At 45.8% G+C, this 27,295-nt stretch overlaps 1 protein-coding gene and 1 long non-coding RNA gene across 18 annotated transcripts in view; both read left to right on the top strand.

The window, feature by feature from the left end:
* The first annotated feature begins 4,788 nt into the window (after nucleotides 1-4,788).
* CAMK2G (calcium/calmodulin dependent protein kinase II gamma) overlaps nucleotides 4,789-27,295 on the top strand; it is a 119,787-nt gene continuing 97,280 nt past the window's right edge. For 4 of the 17 annotated variants that reach the window (XR_010744127.1, XM_066324054.1, XM_066324051.1 and 1 more), the window contains exons 1-2: nucleotides 4,793-5,124; nucleotides 6,957-7,051. Coding sequence is in view for 12 of the 17 variants with exons in the window: in XM_066324054.1 (XP_066180151.1) it covers nucleotides 5,060-5,124; nucleotides 6,957-7,051 (160 nt within the window). In the remaining 5 variants the exon portion in view is untranslated. Of the gene's footprint in view, nucleotides 5,125-6,956; nucleotides 7,052-21,537; nucleotides 21,620-27,295 lie in introns of those variants that run through there. The other 13 variants (XR_010744123.1, XR_010744125.1, XR_010744126.1 and 10 more) reach the window with 8 other exon arrangements.
* Nucleotides 21,852-24,850, top strand: LOC136364264 (uncharacterized). The gene is made up of 2 exons (XR_010744128.1): nucleotides 21,852-23,138; nucleotides 24,447-24,850. It is a non-coding gene; the product is annotated as an uncharacterized lncRNA (long non-coding RNA).

Here is a 27,295-nt window from a genome sequence, read left to right as displayed (position 1 = left end):
CACTAGGGGGGCTGGGGAAGCAGGCAGGGTGCCAGCAGGTACACAGAGCCTGCACAGAGGCACCAGGCACTGAGCCCCTGCCAGACACAGCTGGCCCCTCCTTGGCCTGAGCTCCTGGGGCAGTGGTCCACAGCACTGAAGAGCAGAGATGTACAGAACAGGGCCGGCCACTTGGTCACACTGCCTACTGACCCTGTCTCGTAACAGTAGAAAGCACTCAGAGACATTAAAATAGAACAAATTTGCAATGAGATCAGGTTATATGTTTTATGAGCCATATAATTAACATGCGACACTCAGAGCCATGGGATATTATTGACTTAAATAGCTTAGTAACTATCAAAAAGGATTAGGCGTTGACATGAAACAGAATAGCATGTACACTGACACAAGATAGGATCAAAATTACAGGGGCTACCAATCCTCGTGCTTCAGGGCATATTTTGATCATTAGCTTGGGGTCAGGAGGAAAGCCACTCTCTAATCAAGAAGTGTGCAATATGCACGTGGGTCATAGTTACACAGGTTTTTGTTACTGGCCTGCTTTGATTCCTCTTCCTTTTTCTTCTCTGTCTTCCTTTCATACCCTTCTCTTCCCCCTCCCTTACATTTATCATCTGGAATAGGTCACTACTGAAGACAAGACACTAAACTAGATGGATGGCTGAATAGTCCCTACTAATAGGGTAATTTAATATTTGCTTCTCTCCAGAACTCTATCGTTTATTTCACATATAAATTTTATATTCATTCACTAAAAAGTTCCTCTCTTTCCAATCTTCTTTCTATGCATGCTACTTTTTATTTTTATCAGCCTCACTTATAAATCCTCAGAGGCAGCAAATGAATGTCAGTTTGGGAGAAGGAAGAGAACAACCAGGCACATTAAAAAAAATATTTTCTTGGTAGATGAATGGCATAAGTTAAAAAACCATGAGATTTTGTACAGCCAACATGAACAAGCACCTATGAAAATACGTGAGCTTTCTTCTCTGAACGTGAATGTGAATCTGTGAACGGTAATGGCAAAAGGATGCATCATTTAGGTAACTCTTTGCATATTCCTTTATAGATTCAGAAGCAAGATAAGAGTTAAGAATTTCAAAACTTTTCTTTACCTGACAAAAAAATCTCTCATTTTAAGACGATGGAATATTTCACACAATTTTAGGTGTTTGGATGTTTTGTTTTGCCTTGTCATTTGTTTCTATACTGAAGTAGTGTCAGGAAGCTGCACGCAATAGCAGGGCAAGTTGAATTTTATGCCCTGTAAGATCTCTGTGAGAGATAAGATCTACCTAGAGCTACACACTTTAAAGAGGCAGGCTGGAGAGTAGAGGCATAGAGAGGAAAACTGGCTGATTCTTTGTGGGATCCCAAGTTAATAGCAGAAACCCAGAAATGTCTATTAAAAATATGCCTACTACTTTTGCTAACACCCTTTCTTCCTACCTGGTACTAGCCAGCACTGCTCCACTCAGCACACAGATACATGCTGTCCTTGGGCTTGTTTAACCTTGCTGGAAAGATGCTGCCATGCATCTTCTTCAGCATCCTTCCCATTTTCCTCAGTGGTTTGGATTCCAGTTTTTTTTAGTCCTTCACTCTGCTTCCCTAAAGACCAATGCTTTTGTGTTATTGCCTTCCCACAGACATTCTTCAACATACCAACGCTGACCTTCGGCTCCGTGGACAGATGGGGCCTGATCCGAAGTCCATTAACATCAGAGGAAATGTCCATTTACGCCCATGGGCTTTGCATTAAATCCTTTGCATTTTACTTACTTTCTTTAGTGCCTCTTACTCAGCTCCAGTTATTAAAATCAGATTATTACCTCACAGATCCCTGACAGTTCAGAGAACTGTATAAGCCAAACTGTGCTGCTTCAAAGACAGAGACCAAAACTGCCACTCTGCTAATGTGAAATCTGCAGCTGACTAGTTCTGAAAGCAAAGCATTACATCCAGATTTCAATCCTGCATATAACTCAGGTCCAGATCTCACTTACTGTTCATTAGCTGAATCTCCCATTACTAGTGCACAGGCTCTCAAAGCTATTTCTTCCTGTTCAGAGATTTTCTGGTCCCTGCAACATTATTCTGACCAGGCACCATCTAGATTCACCTCTGTTTGCAGTTTTGTTCTCAGTACAAGTAGACTGGAATGTCATCCAGAACATCAATATTTCTTTCTGTTGACACAATACTCTCATATCCATATTGCCACCCCTCCTCCTGCTTCATTTTGTCTACATTCCTTTTAAAAACTCTACTCCCATAATTTAGTCTCCCACTCACTACTTGGTTTAATCAAGTCTGTCACTCAATTTATATCCCACTTCTCACTTAACACAAGTTTCTCAGTTAGCAATCTGTTTCTGTAGCACTTGCTATGCAGAACACATGGTTAGCTTTTCTTTACACACTTACTCCTCTGTTCCCTTTCTGATTTCCAGACCTCACTTTTCCTTGTAACTCCTGAAGATGAGAAATGTCCTCTTCTGTCTCCCTCTTTTTACGTTCCTCGTGTATTTTTATAAGACCACTGCTACCAGAGCTTCTTAAATATCATAGAGTACTTTGTGTAGGGTACAGAACACTCCTTGAGTCCAGTTAAAAGTTTTCAACTGCAGAATACCTCTCAGTTTAATACACAGCTTTAGGTAAACCTCCTCTTGCTGTACTTTTTGGTCATGGCTCAGCTGCTTTCCTCTGCATAAAAGTAAGATTCACTCCCTCTGGCTGCTTATTCACTACAGCACGTTAAAATTCGGTTCTAATCCTCCACTCTCCGTTTTGTGTTGTTGGAACAGAGCCCTGTTCCAGTTGCTCTGTACATTTTAACATTGGGGAATGGGTTGCGTATTTCCTGATGACATCGCCTAGCACAACCACAGCACAAACTCAACAGCTCACTTTTCCCACACAAAGGACATCTAATGTCATTTTGGGTGGTGGAAGTGCAGTGCAGGTTGTGTATCAGCAACATTGCCCGCCTCTGCATATATAATCTCCCACTTGAATTTCATGTTATCAGCCAATTCCCCTGGTAAGGACCATGGGTTGTCAAACTGCTCTCCTCCTTGGCCGCAACTGTTCTGTTAAAGAACCTGGTAGACCACCAAATGAGGCTGTTGGAACAGTTTTATCTTGGCAGGAGCCTGATCAACTGATACCTGTTGGATAGATCATTTGTTGGTTTTCTGAATTATACAGCTGTGTCAGCAGGTTTATAGGTTTAAATGCTGGCATGGTGTAAGACGCAGAATGCTGTTGTTTCATAATCACCTTCTAGAGGTATTGCTTTGTTGTAATGCTACTGTTATGTTGTCCTACTTTTGCTATCTACTTTCTGCATAGGAGGAGGGAATTTTTGCCCACTGCATCACTTTGGTGTAGTCTTTGCAGCACTGGGCTGGCTGCATTTAACCTGGAGACAGGGAGCAGGGGGGGATATGCAGGTGGCTGCTGTCACTGCTTTTCATATGATTGAATAACACGATGATTTCATAGTCCAGACACGGCGCAGAAATATATGGCAGTTATACAGTACTCTTAATTTTTAGATCACTTTAATGCTACTCCTGGCTTATGGTACACTCATCTGTCTCCCTGAATGTTCTTAACACAGCTTGCAACTCCCAGTCACGCAGGAGAGGCCAGAGCAGCCCTTCCCTCTCTGGCTGGATCAGTGACTGCCCTATATAAATCTGCATATTAAGCAGATTTGGCAATTGTTCAGACAGAGACAGACTCACTTAAGTAAAAGGAGAAAACAAACTTGCTTATGAAGGCACTGCAGCAGCACTCTCAGACGCTGTGCTAGTAGAGACAGCACAGGGCTGGTTTGTTTTCTTTTGTAGTTGGGAGACTGATGATTTCTGTTTGTCTTCTGCGTCCAAGTCCCATCACCATAAACCACGCGTGTGTACGAATACCGGTTCTCACTCTCTAACAGTTCCAAGCCATTTCGCGTGTTACCGCTTTACCTCTGCACCAGACGGTTCATTTCCTCGGGGACTTCCACACGCGTCCCCAAGGTCGGGCAGCCTGACAGCGCTCGGGAGCACAGGGCCCAACTTTGAGGCGGATCCGCAGAAAGGCTTGAGGGCCCGCTTGCCCCGGTCGCGGGCGGCACCGCAGCGGGCCGGGTTCCCTAGGCTGTGCGCCGGGCTGCCTGCGGTCGGGACGGGCGGCGGCGGCCGCCTCTCCTTCCCCGCGCACGGAGCGAGCCGGGCGGCCGCTGCCCGCGACACGCGGGGGCCGGGGGGCCCGCTGCTGGCCGGGGGGCCCGCTGCTGGCCGGGGGGCCCGCTGCTGGCCGGGGGGCCCGCTGCTGGCCCGGGGGGCCCGCTGCTGGCCCGGGGGGCCCGCTGCTGGCCGGGGGGGCCGCTGCTGGCCGGGGGGCCCGCTGCTGGCCCGGGGGGCCCGCTGCTGGCCCGGGGGGCCCGCTGCTGGCCGGGGGGCCCGCTGCTGGCCCCGCTGACGCGCGCCCGGAGGCCGGTGGCGGCGGCAGCTCCCTCTCCCCTCCCACCGCACGCAGGAAGCTTATCCGGCCGCGGCTGGCCCGGCGCCCCTCGCGCGGGGAATTAAGAGTCTGCTCCCGGCCGCCTGCGGAGCGCGGGGAGGGGGCGCGCCCGCCGCAGTCCGCCCGCCCTCGGTGCGGGGCGGGGGCGCTCACTGCAGTGCCCGCTCGCCGCCCGCGGGCGGGGGAGCGGCCGCGCCCCGGCTGCAGCCCCCGGCGGGCGACGGCGCTGCGGGCGCCCCGGGAGCGCCCCCGGCGGCCACACCCCGCGGCGGGCCGGGGCCGGCGGAGGGAGGGGGCCGGCGCGGGGTGTCTCCGAGCCAGTTCTCGCGGTGCTGGCCAGGCTCAGCCTCCTTCCCCTCCCCGGCGAGCGGTGACTGTGCACGGCGGAGCGGGGAGCGCCGAGCCGGGCGCCGGGGGAGCCCGCGCCGCCCCGCCGAGCCAGGAGGAAGGCCGCCGAGCAGCGCGCCCGCTCGGCCCGTCCCCGCCGCCCTGCCCCATGCCCCAGCGACGCTGAGCCTCCCGCAGCCCGAACATGGCCACCACGGCAACGTGCACCCGCTTCACCGACGAGTACCAGCTCTACGAGGAGCTTGGCAAGTACGGAGCCCGCCGTGCGCCCCGCGCCGCGCCCCGCCGCCCGCCCCGGCCCCGGGACCCACCGGCGCTGCCGGGACCGCTGTGCCGGGTGACCCGGCTCTCCCGGGAGCCGGAGGAGGATTAGCTGTCGCGCTGTAATCCTGCTCTCCAGCCCCCCGTCCACCCCAGCGGCACAGCCGCCGGAGGGAAAGGTGTTCCTGCCCTCCCGGGTCGCCCCGCCGCAGCGGGTGTCCCCGCAGCCTGTCTCGGGCTGCGCGCTCCTGTTGCACCCCGAGATTTCCTCTCTTCCCTCCTTTCCTTCCTCAGGACCTGACTGCCCCGTTCTCCTTCCCGCTCCGTCTCCCAGCTACACGTTCCCTGCAACTTAAAGCCACTCCGCGATGCTTCAGTCTCTACTTCCTTATCCCTGTGAAAGGACCAGGTGCTGCTGCACCGCGCTTCTCCTCCCTCCCCGCTTCCTCGCTTCTTCCCTCCCTCTCTCCGCACTTGTCTCCGCATTGGCAGACTTGCTGCTGCACCCTAGGACAGGGCTTTGCAGGGGAGCGCAGTTGGGCAGGAAAGCAGCGCAGAAAGGGCCAGAGTAGGATTATGGGGACAGCGCTTTCGTGGGTGCTGCTGCTCGCTCCCTCCCTTCCTGCACCAACTGCTGGGCTCTGCTGCATCTCTTCTCTCCAGCCCGGTGTCCCTGTCCCTCCCCACAGTGCTGCAGCTGTGTGTCACCGAGCCCGGGCCACAGTGCCGGTGCTCACCTTGATGCTCATTGGTTTGTATGTAGAGGTTGAGGAAGGGGATGAAAGGCAGGACTCCGCAGTATTGGAAGGATTCAAGATATTTTAGGCTCCCTGTAGGACTAACTGTATGTGGGGCCCTTGTGCAGCTTCTCTTCTCCTTGTGCAGCTTCTCTTCCCCTCTCTCATAGTTGAAATATGGACATTTGTCCCTAGACACGGGTTTGCATCCCTGACCTGAAGGACCTGGATTTTTCTGCTAGTTTTCTCGGATTTGTCCTTCCCCTTTTCAGATCTTTCCTGTAAAGCTAGTTGTTGTTCTTTACCCGCCATGTTTTTTGTTGCTGTTGTTGTTTTTAAAAAATAAGGGGCTGTTTCCAAGTAGAGTCCTGTAGATTTTCAGTCTCTGTCTTTTCACCTAGGTCTCTGTTGTATTCACTCTTTTTCCTCACAGAAATCCTTCTTCCCTGTCTCTCAGACCTCTTTCCAAGAGTAATTCTCTTTGGAATAGTTGTAATAATATCAATAGTTTCAGCTCGAGAAAATGTACAAAGCCTTGTCGTTTTCTACTCACTTCATTAATAGGTACGTTCTGATCCCCATTTTGCAAGTGATTGAGGGATATAAGACAGCTAGTAACTTCTGCAAAGTGTTGCAGTGATTTTGTGACTGAGTTTGCACTTGAGCATGGGAGACATGCGTCCTGGTTTTGTGCTGTGACTGCCAGGGACGCTGTCTCTGGGAGATGGACTTACAAGCTGGTGTTTGCAGTGCCATTTGGGGCTGTTTGTCTCCTGTTTGTCAGTCCCTTCATGTCCTGTTTCTGTGCCTGGATGGTCTCTCTTTACCCACACAGTGTGCTCTTCCTACTGTGCTGTCTGTGAGGGGGCTTGAGGAGTCTTCAGGAGGCTCAAGTACCGTATAGACTTAAGTTTTTTGCTGATTAGACAGTGTGCATTGTTCATCAGATTCTCAGGTGTTGTGTCCCTCCTCTGTATGTCTTCTGCCCTCTCCTTAGTCTGATTCACTCTGGGGACAGGAATTGTTGCTATTATATTCTCATTTTCAGTTTCATAGCACCTACCTTCTTTATTTTTCTTCCAGGGGAGCCTTCTCTGTGGTCCGCAGATGTGTAAAGAAAAACTCTTCACAGGAATATGCTGCAAAAATCATCAACACCAAAAAACTGTCAGCCAGAGGTTAGTGTCTCTATCTACCTTTCTCCCCTGTATTAGTAGAAAAATACTTCACTGGAGGTGAGGCTGTAATAAATTTAAGAGATCTGGAGTTGCTTGTTTCAGTCATTACTTAGGCCTTTCAAAATAATTGAGTTGTGTGGCAAAGAGAAGGCTGAAAGAAGGTAGTGTGGGATGATAGAAAAATTCCTGGAAATCCTAGAAATGGATACTCTGTAAAGTGATGTTGTCTTTTTTCTTCTTGAGATCTTTCTTCTTCAAGTTGAGCTAGGTAGATTCATCTGTGTGTGTGTGTGTAACAATCGCTTACAATGAAGAGAAGTGTCGCAGACTTATTTTGCTGAATGTCGTTTTTACCTAGGAAATCTGTCTTACCAGAACAGATGAGATTATTTTTTTGAAAGATAGATGCTATATGCCCTGCTCCTTTCATGCTGTAGTTAAAAGTGGTGTGTTTGGAAGCTAAAAAGTCTGCATTCAAAGGCAGAAATAGGTTGGATGGAGAAATCTTGCCAATTTGACTTCTCCACATATTAGAACAAGGGGCTTGTGCTTTCATTACTCCTGGAGACAGCAAAACCTGAAACTAGACTGTAGTGTTATAAAAAGAGAAAAAATCTTACTCATCCAGGCTGTTAGTCTTCTGCTTTCCTGGGACGTACATATGCATGAAGACTGTATAGTATGAAGGGAATGTTCATCTTCTAGTGCGTAGGGAATCACCACAGGGATTAAAGTTGCCCTGTGAGTGGGGTGGATCAGGGGAGAATGAGGGAAACTGAACTGCGATGAATGATGCTGAAAACAGGGAGGGCAACAAGTTGAGATGCCAGAGGCAACGCTTTCTAGAAAAGGTGAACAGGAAGAGTTGTAAGTCTTTAGAGGCCTTTCAGATTTCGTGAAATTAATGTATGAGGCCCTTGACTACCTTGCTAGTCAAGTAGAGGACTTAGTAGGGGGCTTGACTGAGAAATGAAAGAGAAAAGCATGAGGAGAAAGCAAATGATCCTGAGAAATGATTTAGAAGTGAATAATGTTTTGCCTAATCCTTACAAAAAAGAAAAATAGAATATGTATCCTCCTTTTTGCCAGAATATGAAATGTGATGATAAGAGCAGAAGACAGCTTGAAGAATAGTGAAAATTTTCCATTTACTGTAGTTTGTATGGTTTGTATGAAGTAGTGTCAGTGGTAGTGTGCTGTGAAGCAGTGATTTTTTTTTTTTTTTTTTTTTTTTTTTGGTTCTGGCAGCAAGGTGTTTAATATTTGGCCTGAGTGAAGTCGTTTTGGGGGCCAGCCACTGGAGCCCTGGGTTTGTTAATGAGGTGGCTGCAGATCTTTTGAGAATCAGTGTCCCCTCAATGGTCACGTGACAGTGCCTGCTGATGTAGGTGGGATATTCAATCTCTTGAGTTCAAAATTAGTTCAACTTAATATGGGAGAGGTTTGAAGAGTGGCTTTGCTTTGCCGACAGCCATTAATGCCGTGTTTGCTCCGCAGACTTCCCTGTCCATCCTGCAGCAAGGGCTGAAGCTCAGGAGAGGATCTCAGATGTTAGTGGACACCAGGCTGCTTGGAGAAGGGAGGGGGCACTTTGATAAACTGATCACAAAGGGCAAAGCGTTATCCTACGAAGGACAGGGTATTGAAGTTGGCTCTGGAGAGAAGAAAAATGGGAAAAAATGCAGGCTGAAAAAATTGACAATTCAAAAATATATTAGCTGAAGTTCAAAACTCTTAGAAAAACTGATTCAGTTTTTAAGTGTTTGCTCATTTAATGAGTTACAGAGGGAGGAATGTATAGATTCTAGTTGTTTCTCATGGTAAGGTGATGACAGTTTAATGACCCAACAAGTAGGAAAAGTAAGTATGGGTGCATATAGGCATGTTTTGATCTATGCTTACTATTTAGATTTCATGCCTTCCTATAAATAAAATACATTGAGGCTGCTAACCTGGTCCTCAGCTACTTAACTCAAGGCAGCTGGCAATGATATACGTAAAAATGTACTGGTTAGGTAGGGTAAGTGTGAGCAGAACCGAGAAAGAAAATATGTGTTTCTGCTACTACAGAAGAGTATCAGAAACAAGGGACTGATCAATTTGTGTTGAAGTTTTAACTGAGGAATCTGTGAAAAGTGGATGGTGACTTCAGCTGAATATGTAGGTTCCTCAGTTATTCCAGCTGTGTTTGCTGAGAGCTCAAGGGGTAAGTACAGAAAGTACTTATAGTAGAAGACTAGAGTATTTTGATAGGAAGTTAGTGAATTCACCTTGGAATAGGTCTTTAAAGCATTGAAGGAAAAATGTGTGCTATTTAGACATTGCAGCTGTAAATCGGTGATTAGGGAGATTCAATTCAGCAACCTGAAAATGAAAGTCTTGGGAAAAGGCGTTTTAGAAAGCTGTCTCCCTGAGGAGCAGAATTACAGTGTTAATTCTGCAGCATCCTGGATATGTGTTGCCTGATGTGTCCTTTCCCCAAGTTGGCACTTCTCCTTGGGCTGTGCATGTCTCTGCACATCAGTGCCTCTGTCCAGGGCTCTCCTGTGCACCCAGCGACATGCTGTCCATTGTGCAGGGTAACCCACCCTCCGGACCCAACTCCCACGCTGCTGGTTTTCTTCTAGGCATGGTCACAGAGCCAGAATATTCCCTTAGCTGGGGACAGCCAGCCCCTCTCCAGCTTAAGCATAGCTGCATTTAACATTTTTACTATCTCTAGCAGAATTTGAACCTGTATGGACACCTGATGCAGTGACTGCTACTTCAGGAGTCAGCATCTTGCTGCTGCTGCAAAGTACAGCCCATTGCAGCTTCACAGAAGTTTTGCCATCTGTAGTGCTTTCCTTGATTCTGTTCAAGGCAATGGTAACAGAACCTTGTTCTCCTTCTGCAGTACTTCTTGTTACTTTTGTTTTTCATGACTTGTGATGAAGAAATATTAGATAGCTAACTGGGAAGTGCTGAAAAGCTTACAGTATGTGGCTGAAAAGAAGGAAGAGGAATGCTTCAGGGTAAATTATATGCAAGGAAAGGGTAAAGACTTAAAGAGGCATGGTGTTTTACAAGGCTTCTCTGTGAAAACAAGGATGGACAGGCTGCTGGTCCTAGCAGCTTCAGTCTAGTAAACTTCACTCTTCATAAAATACTAAGTCAGCTATTGAGAGGAGAGTCTCTTTTAATATTTTCTATGATTTTTGTATGCCTGTTCTCTCTTTTACTAAGTTTTGTCAGTAAGAGCTGGTCTAAATTAAAATTCCATATTTTGGCTTCAGTGAAGTATTTGCTATTATTCATGTTGTGTTGATGCTTAAGACTGCCCAGTGAAGATCATGCCAAGAAATTTAATGATAAATAGAGTCCAAATGCTTGTGGAAAGGGAGAGGAAACAGACTTCACCTTAGTCAGCGTTCAGCTGACATATAAGAGCAGTGGTTACTACACATGGAGGAAATACAATGCTTCAGTCATCTGAAATTCCTATGGGATTGAATGCACAGACTTTTACCAGTGCTACGGGTAGAGGGAAGAAATAACTATAATTTTTTGAAAGTTATCTTGTGGCTTTCTCCAGAATTCTTTTTGAACATGAAAATTCATAGCAAGTAGTGCTACAGTGAAGTTCAAATAAAGTAAAATTACTTGCAGTGATCAAAAGATCAAGAGAGAAGCAGCAGCTTTAGCAGCAGTAGGGAGATATCCCCAGTTTGACTTGCCAGCATATACTTCAAGAGAGTCTGGCTTTGGAAAGAGGTAGGCAGAGCTTCAGGATTTGATAATTTTTAGGATTTTTTTTAATACCAAATAGTATTTAGTGATCCTACCACCATCTGCAGTACTTTTGCCCTTTTTTTTAAGTGCAGAATGAAAATCTCAGTGTATTTTATCTGTTGTTAAATTTAATTTACTGTTGAAAATCTGTATCTTTGAACACTTGCAAGTGACATCTCTTGATGACTGAATTAAAACCAGCTCTCTTGTAAGTTAGTCCACTTCACTGTGCTGCCCTTACTGTGGCTTTGCTTTTGACTCTGAAATAGAGGTGACTTCTCTCCCTGCTTTTCATCCTTCCAAATTTGTAAACCCGATAAATATTTGCAGTCTACCGAGTTTTTTTGTTGTTGTTCCTGTAGGAGATTATGTGGATTGTGGGAGGAGCAGGGAATTACTTCTGTGTATCAAACCCCAGCAGGAAAAAAGCACTCTTTATACTTCCAACTCTGCTTTTTTCCCCACACCTCAGTTGTCCTTGCTTTTAGTTCTGTAGTGGTTGCTGATTTGGGCTTTACAATGTGTTTTGTTGAAAGTGTCAGCAGTAGTTTCCCTGAACACTGAAACGTTGAGCTTGAATGCTGCAGAGGAAGTTGAGCAGCATCAGTCCCTGGCATCTCTCTTGATGTGCTCTGTAGGTGTTCATAGCTGCAGCTCGCAGTAAGACTGCCTTGGAGTGCTCTTGAGGCTGCCAGCTTTGGAGTCTGTGTGGGGCAGTGCACACGCTGGAGCTGCTGTGTGCAGGCTGCCTCTGCCAGGGCAGGCGAGCCCAGCTCCCGGCCTCGGGGGGCTCAAACACAGAGCCAGATCGCATGGAAATGTCCTGTGAGAGGTGTCCTCTGCGTTCCTGTGTTTGCGGGTTGAGGACATATGTCCTCTCTTGTGGAGGATGGTAAATCAAACCGTGTCTGCTCAGCCGTGCTTGCTGAGCAGCCAAATCAGGCCCAGTCATTTGGTTTGGGAGAGAAGCTGTCCTTCCTGCATCATGGGCTGGGTGAAGAGCTTCCCTGTGCCCCAGCTCCACCCCGTGCCTTTCCTGTGCTGCCTGCAGGAGTCTGAGAGATGCTGGCATTAAGGACTGCAAAGAGTCCCGCTGCAGTGTGTTGGAAATTTCTTGAGGTCTTTGCACCCGTGGAGGGAGGCAGGGATCAGAGCAGTGTATGAGGCTGGGAACTGCTGGGTGGAGTGGCTGTAAGAGGATGGGTGCTGCAGGATGGGGGCTGCAGGGGAGGAATCAGTCGGTGGAGTGGACTTGTGGGGTAGCAAGTGGCTGAACTCTTCACTCTGCAGCACAGAGTGGCAGGGGCTGGTGGCGAGGCTGCTCAGCTGATGTCAGAAACAGCAGCCCTCTGCCTCCCCCTCTTCTTCCTACCTGCCTCTGCTTGCAGTCCCCTGCATTGGGGAGAGGGCTTCAAATAGTATATATATACCAGTAGGGGAAATTTCATTGGAAGGGGTGTTTGGAGGAGAGGAGAGCTTGTGCAGAAGAAGAGACCTCGACCTTGGAGGAGAGGTTGGAGCTGGGAACTTAGTGGGGGCTGCTGGGGGTCAGCTTGGCATTTTGCCTGCCCCAGCATATCAGCACAGGCAGGAAAACGCCCTGGCGTGAGAGCCCGCAGAGATTGTAGGGGTGGTGAGTGGTGGAAGCCTTGCTTTACTGTGGCTTGCTATGGCCAGAAACTGGCTTCCTCCCACTGTGGATGTTAGTGATGGTTGGGGTTACCCCAGGTTGCCTCTCAGTTTACTCTGTATATTTTATAAAGGAGCTGGAACAGAGCAGACAGGATTTCAGCTTGTGTCTGTCTTCTCAGTGGTCACATTGAGTATTAAATTTCCGGCATTAACAATGGTGGGGGGGAGAAGTGGGCACACAGATTGGGCAGGAATTCCTACTGCCTCTGCACGAGGTTAGAGAAAGGAGCTTGGTGAGAGAGTCGGGTTTCTTGTTTTCCCGATATAAACTGGATTTGTGTATGGCAGAAATGTGATTAGACTAACTCCTGCATGTGTCCCCAAGCCCTTGGCTCTAGAGCATTCACTCTGATCAGCCAGCCATGGTTGAAATATTTGTGGGTGTCCCTACAGTGAAGTGCAGGGTGTTGAGCAGCCTGTAGATATTTGGGGCAAGGACAGCTACTTTGATTTCTTGTAAGAAGAATCCAGTGAAAAAACTGTTTGCTCATTTTTGTTGGTTTTGTGGTGTAGCACAGATATTTCACTATCTCCGAAAATCATCGCTAGCAGAGGAAGATTCATCTGTGGATCATAAAGAAATTTTTAGAGAGTGCCCTCCTCCCCAGCAATGGGTTAGCACCACTGTTTCACTCTGTTAAGACAGGACTATGACAATATTTTTGTTCCTTTCCACACCCTGCAAGTATTCTAGTTGTTCTGGCCCTCCAGATTGGGTGAAGACAAGTTTTAAAAGAGAAGCATGCTAATGCAAAAATTTCTCTCCACCGTGCTGCCTGTGAGCACAGCCCTGACAATTAAGGTGTCACCCCCCACTTTTTCTGACCTGTCATCTGTTTTGGTATTTCATGTGTTTCTTTTTGTTTCCTCTGTTCTTGAAATCTTCTTATTTTTACCAACATAAGAGACATAAAAAAACCCCACATTCATTTGCCAGTGTTTGACTATAAAGTGAGCTATTGCTGTTGGCTTGGTTGGGGGAAGAGGGTAATACTGCCTGGCACCAGGGTCACCAGCACAGGAAAGAAGCCATGAATGCTGTAAAAAAGAAAAGTGGCATATCTCACATCATTGTGTTTGCCTGCAACTGAAGTGATGTCAGAGCTCAGAATAGTCATCTTCAAGAAAATAGAGGTGCACTGATTTCTGATAGACAAATCCATCCTGAATGAGATGTTTTAGGGTTTCTTTTAGTGTGTGGAGGAAATGTGACCGTGTAACTTCAACTACTGTAGTTGCTGCTGATCCTTATGACAATAAGCTTCAAAAATTGGGGCCCTATGAATTAGGCTGACATCATGTTCCTTTTTACACCTTATTAAATTTAAATACCACTTCATACTTTGGTAACATCTCCTCAAACATTCTGGTATTGCTGCTTGTATGGTTTTTGGAGAACAGTTAGAGAATACCTCTGAAGAAATGGGCTGGCAGTATCTTAGAAGTAACCTTTCTGAACTGAGGTAGGCATGAATTTAACTTTCTGCTGAAACGGAGTTATTAGAGTTTGATTCCTTGTAGCTTTTTTCACCTTTTACTCTTCATCCACTTTCCTTCCTTTTTAATTTTGAGTTGGTTTTAAATGTTCATATGTTTGTCATGGATCAGTTACTTTAACCCATTATTATATTAATTTATAATGCTTTAATTGAAAATAGCCCTCTAGTAATGCTGCTTTCTCTCCTTCCCTCCCAGAGAATATTGCACAATTTCTGTTGCTCCCACAATTTAGATGAGCAGACTGGGAAGTTGGTTATTGATGCAAGCAGCTGATTACCGATGTCTGAGACTAATACAGAGATGTCAGGAGAGCTGGTTAACGTATTTTGCCTTTTTATGATGGGATCAGGAGAGGAGGAGATGACCGTGGTGGCTTTACTCCTGGTGACAGGATCTGTCTGGCTCTGCTCCTGGCAGAGTCAGAGGGAGAATTCCCCGTCTCTGAGATGTGAGTTGAGTAAATGCGATGACCTTTCAGAGAATGTGTGTGTGCATATAACTTTCGTGTTATGTTCCTGAGAGCATGAGTTACATAACCCTCTGGTGACCCCCTGTCCTGCTGCTCCTGTCCAGAGTTCCCATCCTGAGTTAGTTGTTGTCAAGCATCCACAGCCATGAGCTCTTGTCCTACCTGTGGCTGGAGTGTGCTTACCTGTGATGCTGGGACAAGTCCAAGTTGGTGTGGTGCTTCAGAGAAGGTTGCTAGCTAATCTTTTTGCTAGAAGCCACGAGTGATTTCAGTGTCAAACACGAAACTTTTCTTTCTGAGGCAGCAAAGGTGGCATCTCTTTCTGCGGTGCTGTTGTTTGTGTGATTCTGCCAGAGTCCCAAAAGTTGAGCTGAGAATTGTCTCAGTAGGCATGGTGGGAATGAAGACACAGTTAATTTTAAAGAAAAACAAACGCCGTGTAAACTTATCTCTAAGGGAGGAATACACTCGTGAAGATGAGCCTGGGAGTGGCCACCGCTCTTTGTAGGCCTAGGAGCCAAAGGCTAAATGGCAGATGAGGCAGGGAGTGGCAGCCTGCCTGCTGTGGCAGAGCTGCTGGGTTATCTCTGGGGGCTGTTTCCATGATGACAGCGGCAAACAGGGACTGAAAAATTTACCAGATGCATGTGAGTCAAAGGATTAAACTTTCTCATAGGAGAGAAGGGAGGGGAGGAGGGTGGGTGATGATGTATTAACGAAGGACAGTATCCTAGTGAGAAATACCAGGCTCACTGTCCTATGGCTACTGGGATGGCAGGGGGGAATGCAGACTGGCATTCCTCCTCCAGTCTGAACTCTGAGCAGCACTGCTCTTGACAGATTTTCTCTTTGAAGAGAGGGTGAATGCACCCTGCTTTCACTGCATAAGTCATCAGGATTTACATTGCTTTGGCAGGTGGAAAGTAAGGAGTGGGGAAAGATGGTCTCTTTATTTCAGTCTTTTTGTTCTTCCTATTCCCTATACCTACAAGTAACTCCAGTTCTTTACTTTGTGCTTACATATTTTCTGCACTAGAGTTAATGCAAATCAAGTTTCAGTGTTGCCTGCAGGTTGCAGACTATCAAACACGGTTCTAACCAGCTTGCACCACTGTCATCAATAGCACAAGACTGTCGTCATTGAAAATGTCAGATACAAAACCATGTCAGCACTACTAGGGCTAGTAGACCCTGCATATGCTTTTGTTCCCTTCCCAGCACTGGGGCAGTGTCCCTGCCTATCAGAGTTGATAGCGTGGTGGGCAGGCAGTGCATGAGAGAGGCCAAGCTTGGCAGTTTTCCCTCTGCTGGAGCCTGAGGAAGTCCTGTTACTACCCTGTGCTGCGGCCTCCTTTGTGGAAGTTGACCAAAATAAGGACTGGTCCTAGGAAAATGAGTGATTTGCAGCTGGCTGGGGAGCACGGAGCTGGTGAGGGAGGGCCTCTGCACTCAGTGCCCAAAATCTCAGTGCTCCATAGCAGAAGCTGGTATCGCTTGGTTGTTTGCAATACTGCAAATTATCATGGTACCTTCTTGCAGGCAGCTTCAGAGAAGACCTACCTGTGCCTTGGAAATTTCTGAGCAGCAATATACTAGTATAAAATGTTTGTGTGAAAGCTTAGTAAGATAGAACTGTAGTAATAAAAACTAGTTTCATTCTAGAAGGGCTTCTTCAACTTAGGAAATGAGACAATCTATGGAAATTATTGATATAGGTCTTTCCCACCAGGCCAAATCCCAGTGGACTTTTTAAGTGAATTCAGGCCATATGTGAGAAAGGATTTTAAGCCTCCAAAGCCAGCTCCTAAAAGCCTATGGAAAGGATTCTTTCCTTTCCATCACTTCTACTCCTAGGCACCTGAGTTAGCTGGTGTAGGCTGCAGCTTATCTTGTGGAGTAACCCAGTGTTTGCATGTGCTTTATCTTCTGCAGTTACTGTGTCATCTCTGATAAGTCAGTTGGTGTAGACTGTGGTAAGTGATAGCTGTGGAGACAGAAATGTTGTTTCTTGATGTTGAAGACAACTCTTTTTTTGAAAGAGGTTTTCTCAATTCCAGGAGAGCAGTGAGAAAAGGAGAAGCAGTCTGACATAGCCTGACATCTGAGGTGAAAAAAAAAGGAGACTGAAGAGCTAAATCGTTAAACTTCAGCGTGCTTCCTCTGTTCCCTGCTCTCTCACGGGGACGTCTCTTTCACAAGGCGTCTCCTTGCCTGTGCTGCAGAGTAAAGTCTGTGTAAAGTTTCCTGCAGCTCTGGAGATGGGTGAGATGTATGTGTTTATCCAGGTCTGTTTGCTGCTAGAGACCTGATCTCATACACCTGACTTGAAATGTGACTTCACAGGGGGCAGTCCAGTGCTTCCTCTGGGATGCACTTTCTAGGTGCAAATTTCAAATTACATGGGTAATCTGGAAGCTTTTTCAAGGGAAACAGCTTCTTAAAACTCATCCTATATTTGTCTTCACTGCCTGCCAAATAAACTTTGTGTTTCTACTGTATTGGAGCAGCTGCCATTCTGAAAATGTCCATGTGTATCTTCGTTGGGCTTTTAAAAATTTATTTATTTCCTCATATTCCTTTATGTCAAAGCATATAACATTACATGAGTAATGGGCCTAGAAATTGCCCATTGGCTGGAGGAAAAAATAGATGTAGAAGGAGAAACTTGTCTTTACTGGCCCCTGTAACCCACAGGGACTTGCTGGAACATTTTTCTCGGAGGCTACTAGAGAGTTTAGCCTGGTGATGCCAAGCAGGACTTTTCTGTTGTTTGCCAAAAAAATTGGTGTGCTGTTAAGTTTAATTTTGCCTGCCTCAGGGTCAGTCCATGAAAGCTTTGGGTATCGAATGTCCTCTGCTGAGATTGTGTGAGAGAGATTAGGAGCGTTGAAGTTGCACAGCCTTATTTTATAACTGGTGTCTGTGCAGAGTCAAAGCTTGATTGTGATGATGTGTTTCTTCGCCGCAAGTTAAAGTAGTGATTCATAGCTCCTTTGTTACTTTAAATATTCCTGATTTTTGGATTGCAGATTGAAAAGTGGCTTTCAGCTCTGCCCATTTTTGTTTGACTCGTGTGTCATCTGGCCTAGAATCTGCCAGCTCTGCAGATTAGGATATTGTGTTGTGTCTGCTGCTTGCTATGAGGTTGCCTGGATTAAAATTTTCAGTGCAGAGCGGTGATCCACAGCCTTCTCTGTCTGAATTGCTCTTGCACTTAATAAGGATGATACAGAGGAGTGAAGTGTTGGTCAGCTTGTCCTTTGTGTGGAAGCACTTCTACAGTAGTAGAACGGGAGCTGAGCTCTCATAATGCGTTTGCCTTCTCCAGACAGCCAAGTTCAGCATCAGAGATATGAAAAAAGAGACGCAAGGCATTTGGCTTTTTTGATAATCATTATAAAGTTACATCATTACAAGTTCAGGTGGCTCTAGTTGCTGCTAGCAATTTATGCTGCTGCAGACTTGGTTACAGTTTTAAGGAAGCACATTATGCCTTGACTTTGTGGCTATGTGCATTTAGTTTCTTCAGTAGTCCTGAAACTGAGCTTAAAAAGCCTTCCCTTCCACCACCTCACAAGTACTTAAGAAGTGTCTTATCTGCCTGATGAATTATAAAATGTTAATTGCTGAAGTTTTTTCTCGTTTGAAAACACAGCCACAATTTCTTCCCTGTCTGGGAAACGAAACTTGGTTCTCGCGGTTGCAGTTGCCTTATCTAAAGGGGTGGCAGAACGAGGAACAAGGCAACATGCAGCTCGACTGAGCCAGACAAACTTCAATTCTTCCTTCTGCATCTTTGAATTCCTGGATCCTGCATTGCAGTGACTTGACACTGCTGAGATCTGCCTCCTGTCGCACTGTTACCTTGCCTGCTAGCCAGCTGTAGTCTGATACTTACTTAGCTGGATCATCCAAGCCCACGGCACCTGATGTGATCAGCTGATGGGGAGAAGAAGGGAACTTATGTCCAGAAATAAGCTCACTTGGTGTGGTTTCTCTTTGTTAGGCTGTGTTCTTCAGGATCCTCTGTGCCTAGTGGGTTTAAGACAGAGCTGGTGGAGTTCTTGCACAGGTACAATTGCTGTGTATGCAGCAGAGGAGGTGATGATATGGCTGTGCTGCTTTTGGAGCAGCTCTGTGTCCTACTGTCTCACTTACTGCATGTCCACTTTAAGAGAGTTCATCTGCAATGCAGCTGTTAGCAGGGAAGTTCTGTAAATCAAGAGGGAGCGAGTGCAAGTGAGCCCAGTGTCTGCAGTTGTGGCTGGGTCCTTCCCACGGCACAGGGAAACTTGTTCAGAAAAGACTTTTCGCAGGAGGAGAACGGGATGGCAGCACAGTGCTGATGGTGGGAGCCCCTCCCTTCTATGCCTGTGTATGCATCAGCTGCTCAGGAGCGGGAAAACATGGAAAAGCACAGTGGGCAGCAGTCCTGGAACTGGAAAATCCTGTCATGCTTTTCCCCTCCTCACTCTGCCCCAGAGTCTAACCAAGTGTTTGCTTAGGGCCAGTCCTGTCAGGATGTCTTTCTAGCACACTCCCTTCTTACACAGGATGTCCTGTTAGAATTTGGAGCTTGTGAGCTTCTGCACGTCACTCAGAAGTGCACAGAGGCCCCATGGGTTTTAGGTTTACAACTGTGTTGTCCTTTGTCAAATGGCTGTCAGAGGCACCACGTGCTGATGCCGAGGGATGATGGTGGGGAGAGAGCCACAGCTGGAGTCAGCTGGAGTGCCCTGGCTGTTCAGGGGTTGCCCCTGGCGGGCTGGGGGCTGCTGCTGAGTGACTTGCGAGGAGGAGGAGCAGGAGAAGAGCCATGTGTGCAGTAGCCCTGCTACAGGTGGGGTAGATGAGCCATCTGAGGGGAATTCTGTGAGGATTGCAGCCCCTCCAGCACATGTCAGGAAAGCTGGCTGGGGAGCTTGTGGCTTTAAGCATGTGGCTGAGAAGTGGATGGCTTGTTGTTCTCTTCCCCTGCCTCTCTTCTGCTTCTCCAGCAAGTTGGAGCTCCTTGAAAGACTGCCTGGCTATCAGCCATGACAGGAGCATTTGTACAATTGCTTCCTGGATCCCCATCCACAAGTTTCTGAGGATATTCTGGTGAAGGAATTCCTCTGTAGCTCACAGGGGTCTGTGAGGATACCTAGGGCCTCTTGGGCCATTTCTGGAGAGGGCCCCACAGGACCTTCCTTCCAGGTGGCTGCAGCCTATGGGGAGTGCATAATGCTTTTCATTCTGGTGCTTAGCAAGCAAGGCTTCCTCCTTCGCTGTATTAAAAAGTATTCTGGGCTGGCTTGGTTCCAAATTTCTATTTCAATTTCTTTATTTCCATTTGGGAAAGCATCTCCAATTGACAGTCGTTGGTGAAAAAATTGGTGTGTGATTCACCACCCACTTTTCCTCCTCTGTTTCCTCTCTGCCTCTCCTGTTTGCTGGGCATTTGTTGTCCCTCTTGTAATAACCAAATTGTACTAACTGTGTGTAAGCAATGTCCCCTCCCCTTTTGCTGGAGGACTGTCTGACTTGTTGTAAGAAGTTATTTTTAGGGTTTGCTTCCTGGGATATTCTACCCGTGGCCAGTTATGGTGATGAAAATGTCACTGAGATGCAGAAAGGACTCCCAATTCATTGATAGCATGCCTGATCTTTCTTTCTCTTGTAAGGGTGCTCATGGAGATCATGAGTTCCTTACACCTACATTGCCAGCACTCGGGGACACAGCCCCAGTAACTGTGCAGCATAACTCTCTGTTAAAAGCATAATCAGCTCCTGAATTAGCCCAGGGGAAAAGAAGAAAACAAGAAAAAAGAAATTAAAAATAAGTAAAGCCTTTCTTTGGTTGCAGTGGTGTTTGTTTCTGGCCTTTTTTTTTTTTTTTTTTTTTGTGTAGGGATGTTAGTGCTGCAGAGCTGTGTGTCAGTGTACAGGGCAGTCCCTCACAGGCAATTTGCTCCTTGTACTGGATGTATTATGTTGCACTGGGTTGCTGCCAAATGGCTGGTCTAGGCTAGAGAAGAAGGTGTGTGCTTATTCTTTTGAAACAGCTCTCCCACTCCAGGTCTGTGGCTTGGAACACCCAAAAAAGTTAATCTTTATGGCAGCCATAGCTAACAAAGCATGAATGTAACAGGCAAATTACAAAGCTCAACTGACCAAGGCCATGGGCTGACAAAATACAGTCTCTGGTGTCAGTGTTGGCTTAAGGAGCACCTGTGTCTTCCTCTGATGATGTCTGTTCTCTCTGAATCACAGCACATTTTTTTCCCTTTTTAGTCTCATGGCTTGGATCAGGACAACAAGTTCAGAAGAACCATTCAGTAAGGAATTATTGAAGTGATGGAGATGGGCATTTATTTGTTCTCCAGGTAGACTGGAGATTTATTTAGATCTTCGTCTTTTGTGGAGCAACTGTAGAAGGGGTTGCTTTAGTGTAGCTCTGGAAACCCAGATCTTCTGCTGCTGGGCCTGAGAAAAGGGCATGTGGAGTGTTATGTTAGTGATGTGGAAATAGCTTTTGTGTGCCTGTATCATACTCCTGGAAGACAGCATAGAAAGCAGAGCCCCTTGAGTGGCTTTGGGTCAAGGTAATGGAGAAGTTTAACTTGGTTTTCAGGCCTGATGCTGTTGGGATCGGGAAGCCGTGTGGCTGCAGTGCAGGGAAGGTGGCAGCAGTCTCGAGTGGGTCAGTGCTCTGCCTATGCAACACAGGCTTGTGAACTGCCCACGAGAAAACCGAGTTACAGAAAGATTGGGGGAAACTCGTCCCTGATTAGATAGCGTCTTCACCGTTATCAGTGCTCAGAAACTCCTCTTAAGCTTTTACATACAGGGTTTCTTTCTGTATGTAACATACACGCATAACCCTGTGTATGTTTGTAAGTAATTCTGACATTTGAAGTTGTTCTAGTGAGTGGTAACTTTTATTATGTCTTCTTGCTGTCCTGCTTCCATACAATACCTTGACGTGCCTGAGCACTTTATAGGCACAGCGTGACGTTCCTGGACTCTTCAGGAACTGGAGGCAACCAGGCTGTCTCTTTCCCTGCTGCCCTGCATTCCTACCTGCCACATGGATTTACTGAGACATGGTGTGCTTTGCTCTTTGGTACAGGAGTGTTTTGGTGGCTCTGCTACAGGTGGTGTCTGGTGTGGCATGTGTGCGCATTTTAAGACTTCTCTCATTGAAATGTCTGGTTAGCTGCTCTGTATTTACAGCTTGCTTTGCTTAATTTAAAGTTCTCCTAGCATCGCTAGGGGAACTTAGCCTTAAAATAGATGGTTTGACCCTTTTTTTTCTAAATTATTCTAATCCTCTGAGGCTTGATGTTCCTTCTTGTCAGAAGAGCATATTTTAACAGAGGTATTATCTCATTTGGAGAGAAGTCATTCGGCGCTGGGATGCAGTGCCATTCATCTGTCCCTTTAAGAAGATTTTGTATTTAGTTTACTTCTCTCATTCATGTCTCTCAAATATCAAATCAGGGCAGCATTTCCAACATCCTTCCTTCCCAGCTGGCTGGAATAGCTAAAAAAGAAGCAATCCATATGGACTTGGTGTTGCATGGACACAGACCCCACAGTGTGTCCTGCAGTGAATACCAGTATTAGGAGTATGCAGAAATTCTGAGGTTTTGTTTCCCTCCTGAGCACCTCTCATTTTCGTTCAAGCATAGATTTCCTTGGTTCACTCAAAAGAAATCCAGCTGTTTGGTGACCAGTGGCTGCATTATCATGTAGTATTTTATTCAAGAGCCGTGTTGTACAGGTGTGTTATGGGAAAACTGGGGCTGGATGCAGTAGCTCTGCAGGCTTGGACAGCCCGGACAGTGATGGCTGAATTGGAGCACATTGGGTTTGAGGAGTTTGTGTAGCCCCTTGTGCACAGGGAGAGCATTATGGTTTCTGTTCATATGTTGGTAAAAGTGGAGTCAATGCCAGGATCTTCTCCCTCCAAGTAGGGTTTTTCCCAAGGTTTTGTTAATGTGCTTTCACCTGTGGGTGGTCAGTCTTTTTTTCCAGGAGCTTGGTTCTCTTCACCCTCACTGCTTTGTCCTTCCAAAATTTGTATTCCCCTGCTTGAAAGAATGTCATCATTCCACTGCAATGTGCTCCTCTGCACCACCAGGGAAGTGGTCCTGCAGCTTTTTTTTAAACCATGTACCCTCAGTCTTACTTTGCTGTTCTCCCTGCCAGCTGTGTAAGGCATCAACAGGTTTCATTAAGCATCCTTTATCCTCCCAGTACTACTGCTGGGCAGGGAAGTATTAGCCCTGTTTTACACTTTGAAATACTGAGAAAGATGCAAATTTTCAAGTGCTTTCCAGAACACTTGGCAATGAGCCATGATGAGTTATGAAAAGAGTCCAAGTCATATTCTTTGCTGTAACAGTGATAGGAAGAGTGTAGGTAAAGAAAAAACTGTGGGCATTTGGCAGAAAATAACGTGGGCTAAAGTATGATGTAGTGTAAGGAGTTGTGGTCTAGTTTGCTGGTTATAGGAATAATATTTTAAGGTGTTTTCTGTACTACTTTTCACTCTGATTTGCTTACTGTTTGTGTAATACAGCTCTAAAATATGTTTTATTTGGTATGCCTTTGGACTCTCTTCCTTTCTGCAATTTTTCCAGGTGAAGAGGATTGAAAACTCAATCAGAGGTAACTGCTGTTGGTGCAGAAGGCTCTTACATGATAATAAACACACAGTGGTTTTGTGTGTGTGTGTGTTCAAAGACCATCAGAAAAAATAAAGGAGGTCATGTAGATGTAAAATTATTTCCTTGTATTAGTCATAACTACAAGGACAGTAACATCTGCAGTCGTTTATTTTCTGAAGTGTGTAAAAGCAAAGTGGCAAAAATGAAAGCTTAAATCTCTAAGATAAGTAGCTGTACCTAAGAGTTAAGAAAACCCTCATTTCATGACAAGAATTTAGGTAAATTCTAAAATTGTCTGCATTTTGAGATCTAAGTAATTGATTCAGTTGTGAAAATTCAGATTATGGGAGGATGTCAGGAAACCGTTCCTGCCCCGCTGTTGCTGTGTCTTTTTGGCTAATAATCCATCTGTTAGTGCAAAGGTTTCTGCCTTCCTGGAGAATTTGGAAACATCCATATTAATGCACAGTTAAGGCATTTGAAGTCTTTCCCCAGGAAACAGCTGTAGGTGCACAAGGTATACTGCTGCAAGCCCTCTTGACCGTATGATAATGTCAAACTACTATGAAGTCCTCAAGAGCAGAACATCCTTTACCAGCCAGGAGGAATAAAATCTTGTGTGTGTTTAAGAAGATTACTGTTAGCTCATCAGAAGGAATAATGAGAAGTTATGGGACAGAGCTGAAGAACTGTCATTAACTGAAAGCCAGTCCAGGGGAAGGGATCAAACCCATGAGGGAATGACCGGAAAGCTGTTCTGCACTTAATAATGTGTATGCCGGGGATACTGCTTACTTTTACTTCAGCGTGATTCAGTTTTGTTTAGAGGACAGTTAGGAACCATACTGTGGCAGTGCTGCAAGGAATAGCCATATAAAAGGGAGAGTAGAGGGAAAAGGAAATACTAGAGAGAGGTCAAATGTGATTAAGGTTAATTAAAGTGTACTGTGAAAACTAGTTAGGTGCTCTGGTCTGCCCTTTCTGTAATAAAAACAAACATGGTTATGCAACAAATTGAAAAATTATCTTTTCAATAATTCAATTCAAACCTGTTGCCTTTAGACAAATATTGTAGATTAGAAAAAAAGAATGAGAAACTTGTGTGTAATTTAAGTCAGCATATTTGAAGAGGAATGCTTTTAAAAAAGTAAAGGGCTCACAGACTTATTTCTTCAGGTTTTTTGTGTTTTGCATTGCGAGATTAATCCCTTCTTTCCTTTGTAAAGGATGACTGGGATCATCCTGAAACATAGATACATGTCTTTTTTGTTTTTCTTTTGACTGACAGTTGTTTTCTTTGTAACTTCAGCGAAGAGTACAGGCTTCCCTTTGGAAAAGAAGGTGCTCTCCTAGCACCAGAGCATGAGAGTAAAAGATGTGGGAAGGGGTGGATGTTCGACTCCAGCATTGGGAATGATTCATCCTATGTCTTGATACAAAAAAACCCAAACAAACAACCAAGAAAAAAACCCATGAAAACCAAACAAAATAAAACAACAACAGCAAAAAGCAGCAAAGGACATCCAGACACAATCCTTTTTCACTCTGTCTTTTCTGCCATCTGGCTGTCCTAATGTTCCAGCATGTTGCAAGTTGAATTGTTGCTATTCTACCTGAATTAGTAGGTTTTAGACACCATTGGTTACAGAAGGTGAGGCAAAATTAATTTGTGGTCTGGCAATGAGTGTATATTAAATTTAGGAGCTGACAGTACTGCCTATCATGACTTGATTTTCTCCACTTTTGGAAATTGTATTTGTCTTCTTGTGCTTGAGCTTTGTTTTCATCGTTAGCAGGTTTGCATAGTGTGCAATGCTGCTGAGGACTAGTGCTCATGCATGGACCTATGCTAGCACTATTGCACATGATGTTTTGGCCTCCAGGTTGCAAAGAATTTTTCTGCTAGTTTGTTGGGGTTTTTTTGATGGGGACAGAGATAAAAAGGACAGCCTCAAGAAAATGTAGCATTCCATGATGCTGTTTTTAGAATTCTGTGTGGTGCAGGTTTATGTAAAAGATGCTTAAGAAACATTTCCCTGCCACCCCCGGTTTTTTACCTCCTCTGAATAAAAGGATGTTAATCCTGTGAAGCAGGATGTGAAGCACTATTCTTCCAGGCTCAGTCCTGTGAACAACCTCAATGTGTTGCATGGTTGGAATTAACTTTTTACGTTGGAGCTATAAACATTGTTCTACTTCTCTCTGTGGATGATATGCTGGCCACCTCTAAACAAACAGGGCGTCTGTTCATGACTAGAAATTCACTTTGAGTTAAGCAGTATTTGAATTGAAAGCGTGAAGAGTATGATGTCAAGCCTTCTCCATGGAAAATGTTATTAAAAGTTGCTGGCTGCTTCAATGCACAAGTTGTAGTAGTGTCAGCTGTATTACTAACTGAAAGCCCTGGTGATTCTACAAGTTTTGTGAAGCACTGAAACACTGCAACAAGTGAGGAAGGTACTTCTCTGAGTCTTGAGTGGATTTTAATTTTCATGGACTCACAGAATCATAGAATAGCCTGGGTTGGAAAGGACATTAAAGATCATCTAGTTCTGGCCCGCCTGCCATGGGTAGAGACATCTTTCAGAAGTCCAGGTTTTTCAGAGCCCCATCCAACCTGGCCTTGAACACTCCCAGGGAGGGGACAGGCACAGCTTCTCTGAGCAACCTCTGCCAATGTCTCACCATCCTTAGAGGGAAGAATTTCTTCTTAAACCTAATCTAAACCTCTTTCATCTTGAAGATATTCCCCCTTGTCCTGCCACTACATGCCCTTGTAAGTCCCTCTCCATCTTTCTTGTGGGCTGCCTTCAGATACTGGAAAGCTGCAATTAGGTCACCCTGAAGCCTTCTCTTCTCCAGGCTGAACAACCTCAGTTCTCTCAGCCTTTCCTCATAGGAGAAGTTGATTAAATGCCTTTAATCAACTTGGTGGCCCTCCTATGGACCTGCTCCTACAGATCTGTGTCCTTCCTGCAGGCAGCACTCCAGGTGCATGTTGTTGGCCCGTGTCCAGTGTCTCATCCACCAGCACCCCCAAGTTCTCAGCAGGGCTGCTCTGGATAGGTTTATGCCCCAGCCTGGATTGACACCTGGGCTTGCCCCAACCAGGTGCAGCACCTTGCACTTCGTCTTGTTAAACGTAATGGGATTCCCATGGGCCCACTTCTTGAACTTGTCCACATCCCTCTGAATATCAGCCTGGGCTGACTCTTCTAGGAAAAAGCCAACTTTGCCTGTGCTCAGTAGTTCTGTAGCTTCACAACAATGAAATTCTTGTTCAGGCTTCTCTTTGGGCTTCCAAATACACGTATTATTTCAGACTTTCAGCAGAAGTGAGAGTTCAGTGTTCAGTCTGTATGTGTGGGGGGGGACACGGGGGGGGAAATATGTATTTGTTTCTTTAAGTTGCTTATGTGCCTGAAATTTAAGGGTCTGGTTGTATATCTTTGTAAATCCATTCTGTGATCACTAAGTCCAGAAAGGCCTGAAAGTTTGGCTTGAGTAAAGTTTCTGTTTTAAAATGAATTGTTGCTTGTTTTTAGGTCATGAGGTATAGTTTAATTGCAAACTGGAGATCTTTAAAACCATCCTTCTCTTAACTGTCGACTAATTTGAAGTAACTGTGAACCCAAATGAAGGGCAGATAGTGCTTGGTTTTGAATTATTGGTATTTATGGAAAGGCAAACATAAATGTGCCTCCTGCCCTTGCCACAATAAGGGCATTGCTTTTGTGCAGTGTAAACTGCATTTAGTAATGGTCTTGTGCTTAAGAGCTTCTAGTTAATGAGACCTATTAACAATAATGAAAAATGGCATCCTTAAAGTGCAGACCTAGTCAGAAAAATAATTCTCCAAGAATGACTGGATGGCTGTGTACTCTTTCTTGGCTTATTTAATTTAAGGGGTGGGGGAGGAGCGCAGTCTTGGCTCTGAAACGAATTATTCTCCTACAAATGTGCCCGTGATCTGCAGTTCCCACTGGGGATTTGCAGAGCTGGGGCTTCTAGAGCCAGAGAGCTTCCCAGACTGAGCCCAGCTGAGACTGGGGCGTGTAGGCTTGCCTTTGCTTTCCCAAGACTCAATGGGAGCCACAGTAGTAAAACTGGCTTTTTGTCTGTTCAAATGAACACGTCTGAGTCAACAGCACAGAGCAG

The sequence above is a fragment of the Sylvia atricapilla genome, chromosome 8 (genome assembly GCF_009819655.1).
Source record: "Sylvia atricapilla isolate bSylAtr1 chromosome 8, bSylAtr1.pri, whole genome shotgun sequence".
In the NCBI taxonomy this organism is placed as follows: domain Eukaryota; kingdom Metazoa; phylum Chordata; class Aves; order Passeriformes; family Sylviidae; genus Sylvia; species Sylvia atricapilla.
The sequence above is the reverse complement of the archived record's forward strand: the minus strand, read 5'-3'. Positions and strand labels throughout refer to the sequence as shown.